Raw genomic sequence first — 12,802 nt, 5'->3', positions numbered from 1 at the left:
ACCCCAAGGCCACACTTTGCAGGGCTCGATCTAAGGGTTTTAGCCTGGTTCTGATTCTACATTTAGGGTGGGACATACCTCACCCTTCACCATGCTAGTTTATACAAAGTGAATTGAAAGCTACTTGCATATTTTCTCCCTAAAATGTATTGAGCAGTTACTATGTGGTGGACTAAGCCCACGACATGCACCATATTATGTAATCCTCCAACAACTCTATGAAGTAAACACTTTATTCTTATTTAGAACTAAGGAAATTGAGGCTTAGAGAGGTTACATGTGGCCGTGGAAATAGGGCCCAGGTCTGATATGCCATGACTCTTAACACTCTTCTCATGACCCCACCCCATGTTAGACTCCATGATGATTCAAACCCAGAGAAGGTTGGGGTGATGCCTCTATTGCTCTTGCATATGTTCACAACCAGATTCACTCCCCAGTGGGTTCATGAGGGAGACAACATAGTGTTTTGACAAGAACATGGGCTTTGCAGTCAGAAAAACCTGGGTTTATGGTAAGTGCTGGATAGTCTCATTATTAGCTGTACTACTACTTTCCACAAGTTACTTGACCAAAGCAAACTCCAGTTCTCCAAAGAACAGCCCAAAAGAACATCTACTTAGCAGGTGGTTGTACTGATGAAATGAAATAACACATGTGAAGGCCAGGCTCAGAGCCAGGCCTCAGCAGAATGTAGACATTTTCTGACATATCCCCCTTGCTGACCAGCCCATAGAGGTGGAGGGGATGGGCTGCAACAAAGCCCCTGCTCTAAGTGGCTTTTGCCAATGAGTCACTTCCAAGACCTTCCAAGACCTGTGGAAGGAGAAACTTCTTAGTTGGGTTTTTGATCATTTGACATACACATACATCTAATTTCGGGGTCTCTCTTTGTATTCATTGTTGTAAAGTTCAAAGCAAAAGCTCTCTTAGATGCCGCTGTGAAATTGACAGGGTGATGTATTGGTTGGCTGGTTCTATCTGAACATTATCTCTGGAAGGTTACCCATATTTATGCTCTGAAACCCTCTTTCTGCACACAATGCCTGAGCTTTGCTGTGAACATTGAACAATGACCTGTATTTGAGAGTTATAAAAAAAATCCAAAACTCACATCTGTTCTGAATCTGAGTTTCACAAAAATTAATTTGGCTTGGAGGCTTCTAGATGGCAAAGGGCACACAGGTCACTAGTTTTATTCCTGTCTTCACAGTGGATAATGCAGGTGGGTGATGGAGTGCTCATTAGCAACCTCTAATGATGTTCTACTTTCCAATATCTGGTATTTAATTAAGGCCTAATCAGATAAGGCCTACTACATAAAGAATCAGACACCTGGCAGATGTACACTGGCCCAGGTCATTCTCCACTGAGGCCCAGGCTCATGTGACTCTCCTGGTTATTGCTCAGAAGCCCTACCTCTAAGAAGTAAGAGCAGGAAGGGCCAGTCTTCTCCAAAAGGTTAGAAGGGGTGGAAGGAGTAGGCATTAATATTCTGCTTCTCTGGGGGCTCTGAGAGCCACGAGCAGGAACCCAGCCCAGGGCAGGGCCCAGAAAGCACCAAGAGAATTCACAAGAAGACAAAGTAAAGGGCTTTGGAAAATGCAAATAGAGTGCCTAATTTATTTCTTATTCTGAAAAAAAAACTAACAAATATGCCTGACCCACCTGCTTAGTTATTTGTGTGCAAAGCCTCTCTTGTCTTATTTTTTAAAATTTTTTTAAAGTGTTTCAGTGGCCTCCCTTTCTTTTCTCTGTGCACATTTCTTGAAGGCTCTTCACTAATGCCTGCACATGTCCATGGGCACAAACATTCAAAGATTGTGAATGAATGAATGAATGAATGATGAATGAATGGATAAATGCATTAAATCATAGTCTCCCAGTGGCCCAGGAAGATATCTTCTGCCTGTGGTGCCCCATGACCTCCACCCTTGGGTGCCTAGTGCAAGGTTCCCCAGGACTATTCCATGGACTAGTAGGAATACTAGTAGGACTGCAAGCAGCAAAAATGAACAAGGACTTATAGTTTAGTCAGACAGATAGGTATGTATGATGCATTCCTTGAGTGCCCCTAGAGTGAGTGAATGCTGCCCCTGTTTTCAGCACTAGACCTCTTCTCCATTTGCTCCTATAGGTACAAAGATGCAGAGATATGAAGAGACAGTAGATCACAGAACAGCAAAAAGCACACTGTTTCTGCTTACAAAAAGGCAGAAGGAATCAATTAACCCATAGAACACTCAACAATCTGGGCCTCTGTTCATTAAACATTGCCCTTCTGCATCCTTCTCAGAGCAGATGTGGCCCCCACTTGGTGCAGTGAGTGGATGGTCCCTTTGTGAAAGGAAAAAGACACACCTCCCTTCAGTCCAGCTGAGGACTAGATTTCACACCTGAGTTATCCCCTCACCCAGTTGCTTTTGTGCAGCGCCCAACCTGCACAACCTTATACTGAGTCCTGGAGGCAGACAATTTATGCTCTTGTTCCAGCTGACAACCTTGATTAAATAGGTTCTCTTTCTGGGGGGCCTTGGTTTCCTCACTGCGTGCCTAGTGCAAGGTTCCCCAGGACTATTCCATGGACTAGACTCCATGGAATGGAGTTAATGCATGAATGGGCGGGGGGGGGGGGGGGGGAAGGAGGAAGGTTGAATCTAAAAATCCCTAAGATATTTTGCAGTTCCAAAATGCTTTGATTTTTCAAATATGTGTTGAGCATGTGTAAGGTATTCAGCAAGTCTGACTGGGGAATAACTGACATCAATAAAGAACCAGTGGCTGCAAAGTCCAGTTTGACTTCAATTTGCACCAATTTCAAGCCTGATTTTTTTAAAAAGAGGCCACATTGTTTCTACGGACCCAAATACAATTGCCCAGGGGTATCATCTTGGGTAGTCTCACCCAACAATTACTTAAACTATGAGATTCAGTTTCCCAATCTGCAAAATGCTACCTCTTTATGGCAATTAATTAGGAATTATTGGCCAGTGTATGGTATGGGGTTGACTCAAAGAACTGTATGTGCACACACAGCTACAGGTGTCCTGCTCCATGGCAAGCCTTTTCAAAGGGGATCTTAGCTGCTGATATTAGGGTTCTGAGCAGCAATGGGCTGCAGAGCCTCACTCCTAATCTGGATCCAACATCACAAACACTGTGTCAACTCAAGTTTGTTTTGAGGTCACTCTATAGAGCTGTGTCTTTATTCCGTAAGGATGATGGAAAGTTTGTTCCAGCAGTGGTGACAGAACCCTGGCTTGTAAAGTTTAGAATGATTAATCATAATTAAATACACAACAGGAGGCAATAAACTCCAAATAGGGAGATTCCCCCCCTGCAACTCCAAGTTTACAAATTAGGCATCCATATATATATATATATATTTGGTTGTTTTTAGGGAGATTATTTTTTCCTTTTGGCTTGAGTGGCTATTACATAAATGTAGTCATTCTAATTCATGGTCATTGGTTTAACCGTTTAGGGTTTTTTTGTTGTTTTTTTATGCTTTTGTTTTATAAGCCAGGCCAGCCTGTCTCATTTGGGCCTCCAGCATGTTCATGAGAGTCAGTGAACCCCCCAAGGTCCATCTGAGTGGTTTCCCCACTGTAGACTCCTTACTGTTTCCCAAAACAGATCTTGTCCCACAGAAGAGTGGGCATGAGGGTCTTGAGTGGGAGGACAGGGAGCACGTGATGAGACAGCGGAGCTTCCGCAATGCCATCCGCATCTCAGCACAGCCACCCACTGCCCTCCACGCCCTTGCTATGCTCCTCACAGACCTATGTTGACAACAACCATACTGCCTGTCTCGCACCTTCTGAGGGCCTGACTAACCTCTAGCCTATGGTCTTCTCTTAGTAGTATTTCAGCTTCCTATTTCCAGGATCTAGCAGAGCACTTGACTCCTCACAAACATTCAAAGATTGTGAATGAATGAATAAATGAGTGAATGAATAAGCAACTTTGGAAAAAAATGGGTACTGAATTCAGACAAAAGATCTTTAAACTAGTCTAATTATGATAGCAAAAAATTATCAGTATTTCAATAGCACCTTACACAGTGATTTTACATGTATTGTCTCAATAATCCTCACAATTACCTGTGAGGTTGGTTTCATTGTTCCATTTGTCTAATGAGAGAACTGGATTTTACAGAAGTCAAAAGGTACAAGTCACCAACCTTCCTGAGATTCCTTTCCTTCATCTGCAAATGATCAGACTGTCCAGCTCACCATGGAATTGTTGTGCATGCCACAAGAAATCAGAGAAGGACAAGGACAACCCATTCTTCCCCTAAAGGCTGGTGGTGTTGGTTGGTAGGGTGAAAAGAGGGGGAATCATAATAGAGGTAGAACCCATCAGCTCGCCTTGGCTTCCCAGCCTCATCTTCTCCAGGGTTCAGATATATGGATAAACCCCTTACAAGGTCAAACCCACCCCTATTCGTAAGCCAGTGATGATGGAAGAAATAGAATACCAACATCATTACCCTCAATATCTAATGGCACTTGGGATATATCCTGCAGGAAACAGACCCCATAATGGAGTGGCATCAATGAGGCCTAGGTGCTAGGTATACTCAACATAGTAGAGTCTTAAATATGGTTCCCCTCTCTCTTCCCAAGTCCTCTATTCACCCAAGAACATAGGGCTTGAGCTTCTGCCTTGTCAGGTGCATAATCTGTCTGGCTTCATGTCCTAGCCTGCTCTGGCTCCCTTGAGGGCTGAGGACCCAGTTGGCTTAGCTGGAGCTCTCAGCTTTGGCCATAGCCCTTCCCTGGCCAGAGCTCCTGCTTGGCACATCTGCTTCCCTAGGCACTGACTGTACTAACACTCGGGTAATCAAACCCATGCCAGGACTCTTCCCTACCCCAAGTTGTCATCGACCACTTAGAACCCCTAGCATGATACAGCCGGGCAGATCCCTAACACCTGGCCACATGCAGATGATTTTCTGGGCTGGGCCAACGTGGAAGAAATTAAGAAGGGAATGGTACTAGATAGAGTGGTTGAAATCAATGGGAATGTAGAAGGCAGCAAAGCTTCCCCTAGGCTCAGGGATTGAGGAAAGCATTCCAGCTTTCACTCACTAATTATACATGGGACAGGTAGAATGTGTCTCCCACCCCAGGGAATTTGTACCATCAGTCCTTCTGTGTAAATACTCTTCCCTCTGCTCTTAGCATGCTGACCTCTCTTAATCTCTTGGGTCTCAGCTTCAATTCCCTACTCAGAGAAGGGTCCACTTTCCAGTGCTGTGCTGTTCCATGTTTAACAACAGGCTCTGTGAGGGGGGAAAAACCCCTGATTTTTAATGTTTGCTGATGTCTGTGGTGCAAATACTTCCACCATGGCTGATTTCAGCTCTCACCACAATGTCACTCATGGCAGGTTGGGAAGAGAGGCACAGAATCGCTCACAAGGCAGGGTGAATGGTTCCAGTAAGCCACTGCCACCACCCAATGAAAGTGGATGCCACATTTTTCTCAACAACTCTAACATGCTTCTTTCTAAGTGCTTTCACTATTTTAATTTTATTATGATATTGTTTGTTCACTTGCTTTGATGTTTGCCTTCTCTGTGAGACTCTAAGTTTCATGAGGGCAAAGATCTTGTGTGTCCTATTTGTGTTCACCCACCCCTCGCCTGGCACAGGACTGGGAGAGTTGCATACTAATGCCTGGAGGGATGGGTGTAGGAAACCCAGTCCTAAGACTGTGAACTGTCCTCTGGAGCAGTTTGGAAAGGAAGTCACAACTGCCAGGAGCACTAGTACAAGTTCATTAAAAACCATCACAGCTGACTCATCTTGTTTTCTTTTGACAGGGTTATTGGTCAAATTAATAAATGAAGTAATAATAACAATACTTCACATTTATTGGCTGCTTACTGCGCTCTGGATACTGCTGTATTTTACACAGTGGTATGCTGATAGACAATTAACTGGCTCTCCAGGAAAGAAGCCCTGATTTTCACATTTGCTGATTTCTGTAGTGTAAATACGCCCACTGTGGCCAACTTCGAAACACCAAAGTGACTTCATCCATTCCACAAATTTAACAATACTGACAATTTAACAACCAGCTCTTAGGAGCCTGTAGAGCCCACTCCAGTACACCACGGTTTTACATACAGGAACTTGGTGCCTCTCACAATGACGCTATCAGTTATGTGCCACTATAATTCCCATTTCACAGATGAAGAAACAGAGATACAGAAAGTGAGTTTGACCAGATCTCACCTCCATGATATCTTTATGGGAAAGGTGACAAATTATTGTGTGGGTTCATAACTGGCTACCTGACTGAATTCCAAGGTTCAGATTAGGAGCTGAGTGAGAAAGAGCCTGAAGAAGCATCCACATCACCCCTGGGCACCTATCCAATATACAAGTAACACCAAGCAGGGAACAATGACCTTAGGAGAGTGATGCTCTGCAAGGAAGGACCAAATCTAACAACGTGATGTTTAATATAAATAAGAGTGGGACTCAGTTTGGATTCAAAACTACCACACAGCAGATACAGGTTGGGAGCTACAACTTGCCAGTAGGCAAGTGTAGTTGATTCCGACTCTGTATCAGTGTGACATAGCCTCTTCCATAACTGCTAATGGAACTGGAGCCACATTGTTCCAAGTGCAGCATCTGGGCCAGTTGCCTGGCTGTGCTTGTTTCTTAGCCTGACTGTTTAAGTGTGAGAGAGATACAGAGGCATGGGCAGAAGAAAAGGTGACTCAGACCAGCACAAAGGGTAAAGGAACTGGGGGAGGGGGGCTGCCCGGAGATATGGGAGGAAGGCAACCATGTGAAGAAGCCTCCTCACTCCATCTGGCTCCAAAGGAGCACTGGGAAGCCCCCAGCAAGGGGAATGCCTCTCAGTGGAAGGCAGTGCTTTCTAACAATCACGGCTCTCAGAAGACCCCGTCCAAGAAATCATCCCGGATTGGATGACTGCAGAGCCCAGAGGACTGCTGCAGAGTAGAGAATTCAAGCAGCATCTATAAAAGCCTTGGAGCTATGTGGTCAACAAAGTTCATTTTTGGTAGGCACCTACTACACATAAAGCCCCATATCAGGTACTTGACGTACATTATCTATAATCCCCGAGCACCCCTGCAAGCTGTTCATGGACATATCTCCTCTACGTGGAGCAAGCTGAGCTCAGAAAGGTGAAGCAATGTGCCAACACCCCCCTGAAGTTATGTAGCAGAGGCCTCTCTGTCCATTGCCACTCTGGTCATGCTACGCTCAGGCCCCTTCCATCCATGACAGGTGTGTTTTAGGATGTGCACCAGTAGAAGAAGAGAAAAAAGGGATATGCTTTCTTTCTTTTAGTTTTCTGAGAAATAAAAAGGGTATATTTCTTTTGTTTCTAGAACTATAAAAATTGTATCAATCCCTGAGCTCCCATGTCAACATTTACAAGTGAATCTACCTTTTTAAGCATCGCAGCAGCCCACTGGTTTCCTGGGCAGAGAAAGAGAGGAAATAATAGTTGTCAGAGCCCAAGTCAGAGAGGAGGCTGTGGGCTTGTGTGGGGGCCACGCACATGGAAGCAGCGTGTGAGGGCTGCACGGCTGCTGCATGGCTTCATGGAGGTGCATGGCTGCACGCGAAGAATTCATCCTGAGGAGCTGTGTGGAGGTGGAGAGAGAGAGAGATTGATTGATGCTGGGTGGCAGGTATTTTATGTCCTGTGTTGTTATTTATGTCTCTACACCTACACTCCAGAGACACACACAAATGCTGGCTGACACAGCATTTCAAAAGCATTTCCATGGAAGCAGTTGTGCAGTTACGCTGTCCCCTCTCTAGTTCACATGCCACGGCTGGATGAGCTATGCAGCTGACAGGACCCTGGCCTCCTCTCCCCTCCACCCACTGTTGCTACCTGAGGAGACAGAGATGAAAGCAGCTCTGCCTTCTAAAGGCCCTTCCCCCTGGGCACAGTGTGTGTGAGGGGTAGGAATAAGGACAGGGCATGGGGCACAGGGCTGGCTATTCACTTGAGGATAATGGTTTGTCCTTCTTAGCCTTTGCCTCAATGACAGAATCAAGTGTGAGCCATCAACATAGGAAGCATGGAACAAGTCCATCCTAAAGCCATCACGTGGGGCTGAGCGAACCAGACCTCTCTGCTGCCCCGGGAGGGGTTGGGGGTAGATACCACAATAGTCCAGCGTGAGGTGTTGAAGCTTGAGCAGTGAGGGCAGCCAGCACAGTACATCAGAGCCAGAGTGGGTGAGTAGGGCACCCTGGTGTGGGAGGGGGGCTACAGGGGCCCAACTGGAGCCTGAGCAGGGAAGGGAGGGTGCCCTGTGGGCGGCTGCCTGGCACAGGGTGTCGGAGCCCAGCACCGGGTGACAGAAGCATCTGCAGGGGCAGGAGGTGCTGACAATGGGAGGTTGTTTACACACAAGGGATTGACCCAGTACATAAACACATGCAGAATAACAGGAGTCAGAGTTTTCATCCTCCGAGAAATGAGGCACAAGCATGGGAATGCAAAGGGCGATACAAGCTGGACACCATGGTGCTAGATTAGAAGTGGAGAAGTATGATAGATGGACTCATACTTGACAATATGTGCAGATAGATGTAGAAATGCATGTTTGGTAAGTGTGTATGTACACACACACACACACACACACACACACACACACACACACTAGTTCTTTCTTCTGAGATTGCCGGGATCATCCGCACCCTGAAGTCAGGACGCACACCTAGCCCCGAGTCCTCATTTCTAAATGCCCCTGTCCACTAAATGAAATCAAGGCTTGGAGAGAATGTTGGTTCTGGAACAGAGGCGTGGAAAGTACGAGGTGAGCCTGAAACATCGGTGCCAGAACATGAGAACGCTCACAGGAAGCGAAGGAAGCATGTCAAAGGGACTTAGAAACCAGCTTGAAGATGCTCCAGTGACCAAATCAGGGACAATTTGAGAATCAAAGTAAGTACTGATAATAATAGATACAGTCTATTGAATAAAATGGGAAATGAATGATGAGGCATGAAACAGTAGTATTTACACGGTTTCAAAGTACCCGTCCCAGAAAATCTTACTGACTATGAAGGGGGAATGAGCAACTTGACCATGATGAAACCTAGCAGACATTGCCTGAACCACATGGTCAAAGTCAATGCTGTCAGGAACCAGGAAACCCAAACTGCATGCCAGTGCACAAGGAGAACCAGCGTGGGGCTGCTGCTCCCGCAGGTGCGTCACCAAGGAAGAACCACACACACAGCCCAAACCGAGCGGCATCCACAGAACACGGCCTGTGGTCGAAGGCCACCAAATGGAGGAGAGTCTGTCCCAGCCTGAAGGAAAGAGAGACTCGTTGACAAATGCCGCGCGTGCCCAGAACTGAGTCCTTTTGCTGTGGGTGCGATGGTAACAACTGGCAGGATGTGATGAGGATCTGAGCACTAGATAACAACAAAGTATTCACGTTTCCCTCCTGATTTCAATGGCTGCCCTGTGTTTATATAAGCAAATGCCCTTGTTTGTAGTCATGTCCATTCATGTGTTCAGGGGTGATGGGGCACCATGTCACAACTCACTCGCAAATGGCTAAAAACCCACAGTTGTATTTGTACCTCTTTTGTCAATTGGAATGTTTTGCAGGCTACAAGAAAGAAGAGAAAAAGGAAGGGCAGGGGAATTTTAAAAAGTTATAGGAGTCTGAGGCAGGGAAGAGAGGTGGGGACCATGAAGTGAGAATAAGAAGGGGTGGTCAGGGGCTGAGCAGTTCTTTTCCTGGCAAGTTTCAGCATCAGACCGCTCTCCTCCTGAAGTTCAGGGATCTCTCCACTTCTGCGAGTTCCTCCCACCCCACACTCTGCTACCAATGGTGCAAGGCAGTGGCCCTCTGCTAGCCAGAGCAGGGAGGTGAGCCTGGAGGCTGCAGTTCCAGACTCCAAGAGCCGGCGGCAATAGAGACAGGTGAAGAGTAAGAGGCTGGGCAGACCTTCAAAGGGCAGGAATCCCTGTGCAAGTGAAGCCTGGGCAGAGTAGGGGGATTGTTAAATGTTCTTTGAAGGCCCCTCAGAGCCCAGGGCTGAGACTCAATAACTCTGACAGGAAATCCGCCTCTACATCTATTTTCATTTTCATTTTCAGAAATGGCAGACACTCAGAATTGATGAGCTTCCACATCAACTTTAGGAAAGAGTACAGGAATGAGAGGTGAAACCAAAGGCTCTGCCCCACGTCTCCTGTCCTCAGTCTCCACATCTGTTAAATGGGAAACCACCTGTCCTACTTCACAGACCTGGAGAAAAGGAGGTCAGGTGAAAACACGCAGGTGCCAGGTTGCGCCACCCTTGCAGAGAAAACCCACCGTTTTCTTTTGGCATCTTTAGTAGGCCAGTAGGGAGGTCACCTCTCGATCACTTCTGCCCAGCTCAAGTACTTCCCTGAGGGGTGTACAGAAGAGATCTGGCCCCTAAGTGAACCAAGACAGGTTGAATGACAAGCCCTAGATCGCGGATATTGAATGGCAAGCCCTAGGTCAGTTTATCTGAGCAACACTTCCCCTACTCAGGCTGGAAAGAGGCCTCTGGATGTTGGCTCTGCTCATGGCCCTGCAGGTGTTGCTCACCCCCCACCCCTAGCCTTTTTCACTAGCAGTCACCTACCTGTACCCCTTCACTTCCTCACCTCCTGTTCACCCAGCTCAGATTTCAAGGTTCATTATTGTAACTCTGGCTCCTCCCTCCCTCTGTTGTGTCCTCCCAGCAGGGCCCCCACCCAGGCAGCTGTCCCCTCCACTGCACCAAGGCTGCTGAGCACAGTAGGAGCACTGAGCTCACTGCATAGCTATGTCCATACACCTCTAACAAGGGTGCTGGCCCCCAGCCATCCCTACTACCCAGTGTGTTTTCTTCCCCTCCCTGCCCCCTCTAAGAGACCATTCTATTTCTTCTCATCTCCCAAAACACTTACACCTCTCCCCTTCTGGTCTTTTCCACCAATGACTTTCTCATTCTTAATTGAGAAAATAGAAGAAACAAAGCAAAGGTTTTCCACCATTGGCCCAGCTCCATTTGAACCCACACCACCCCCCTTTCCCTCTGTTACTGTGGTTAAACTGTCTCTACTCCAAGATAAAGGTCAACCCTCCATCTGTGCTTTGCACCCCAGGCCCTCTTACCTTCTCAAGGTCTTTGCTCCTAAATTTACTTTTTCCTGTGTCTGCAATTTTGTTTTTCCTCTCTACTGGACCATTGAATCATACACATGTTTTCGTATCTCCTGTCCTTAAAAAAACAACTCACTTCTCTGATCCCATATTTCCTTGTAGCTCCTGTTCCATTTTTTCTGTTCCCCATTACAGCAAGAAGACTTATTTGTAGTCCTCACTTCACAGTCTCTCCCTAACCTACTCTAAGTGGACTTTGGTCTTCACCCCTACACTTAGTCTGCTCTTGCAAGAGCACAGTAACCTCCACATAGCCTAATTCAGTGGCCACTTCTCTGTTCTTATCTTACTGTCAGCATTCCCTAAGAGACAGTTGACCACTTCCTCTTTCCCTTGGTTTCATGGTACTCCTCTCTCCTGAATGTCCTCCAACCTCGCTGAATGTATCTTCTCTGCCTCTCTGCTGGCCCCTTCTTCTCTGCCTGATCTCCAAGTGTTGAAATGCCCAAGAGCTTTACTTTTGGCCCATTTCTTTCCTCCTCCATCCCTAAGTGACCTCATTGTATAGCTTTAAATAAAATCTGTATGCTGAGGATTCCCAATCCATTCTCTATAGAGAATTCTTTTCCTTTGTTTAAAATTCTCAAAAGGCCTCCATCATCCTTAGAAACTTGTTTTCCTAGTTTGTAAACCCTACATGATCTGCCCCACTCAACATGGGGCCTGGCAACTAGATCTCCTTCTGCTGACAGATAACTGATAAAAGATACAAGGACACCTTCTAATCAGGGGCCACATCCACTCCACTGGATGGGTAATGGAGAAAGATGGGGGCTAGGTGTTGTAGAGAGAGAAGAGGAGAAGGAGGAATAGCTGCCATTTTGAAAAACTCAATAGACTGCCTATAGCTGGGACCAAGCAGAAGGCATGGCAACCAAGAATTTAGCCACAGGCTGGGCTCATAGGAAGTTGAGCTGGGACAAACGTACCTTGGCTGACATGGCAGAGATTGGGAACCTCAGAACCCCATGACCACAGCCCTGCTAACAGCTGGTCTCTTTCTCCCCAAAGCCAAGTGCTCTGTACTCTTCTCTCATGTCACTCTCTGCCACCCAAACAAGGAAGTAAAAGCCCCCTCCATCCATGGGAAAACACATGGAGGTATGTCTTACTGTTGTCCAAGTGGTTGGCCTTAATGATCTTCTCTGAGTAGTCAGAAATACTGGAGCATTCAATCTAGAAAGGCACAGAACAAAGGAGCAACACATCAAAAATACAACCAGCATCAAGTTAAGGGACGGAGAAGCTGAGATCTACAGGGGTGCAGTAATGTGCCCACAGCTGTCACTGCTAATCTGTGGCAGATTAAAAACTACAATGCAGCCCTCCCACCTTGTGGGGTGCCTTTGCTGCGAGGCTGGAGCCCACCCTGCACTTCACAATGGAGGCCCGTGTCTAAGTTGGGAGATTTGGGAGGAGCTGGCAGACCTCACTCTCCCAACCACAGAAGCATTGGATGAGGTGGCACAGCTACTGTCCTCCTAGGAGAGCATGCAGGACCGACCAGAGGTGCTGTGAGCCTCCCTCAACATTGTCTTCCTGCCACCCCCCAACCCCCAGCCCTCACTGGTTAAACTTGGAACATTCCAGG

General features: G+C 46.7%; 1 protein-coding gene across 6 annotated transcripts in view; it reads right to left on the bottom strand.

Annotated features, from left to right (window-relative positions):
* Nucleotides 1–12,802, bottom strand: part of PRMT8 (protein arginine methyltransferase 8) — a 120,118-nt gene that overhangs the window by 39,158 nt on the left and 68,158 nt on the right. For all 6 annotated transcript variants that reach the window (XM_080660338.1, XM_080660337.1, XM_080660336.1 and 3 more), the window contains one exon: nt 12,324–12,387. In XM_080660338.1, coding sequence (XP_080516464.1) covers nt 12,324–12,387 — 64 coding nt within the window. The remainder of the gene's footprint in view (nt 1–12,323; nt 12,388–12,802) is intronic.

Source organism: Plecotus auritus (assembly GCF_963455305.1).
Source record: "Plecotus auritus genome assembly, chromosome: 3".
NCBI classification, from domain to species: domain Eukaryota; kingdom Metazoa; phylum Chordata; class Mammalia; order Chiroptera; family Vespertilionidae; genus Plecotus; species Plecotus auritus.
The sequence above is the reverse complement of the archived record's forward strand: the minus strand, read 5'-3'. Positions and strand labels throughout refer to the sequence as shown.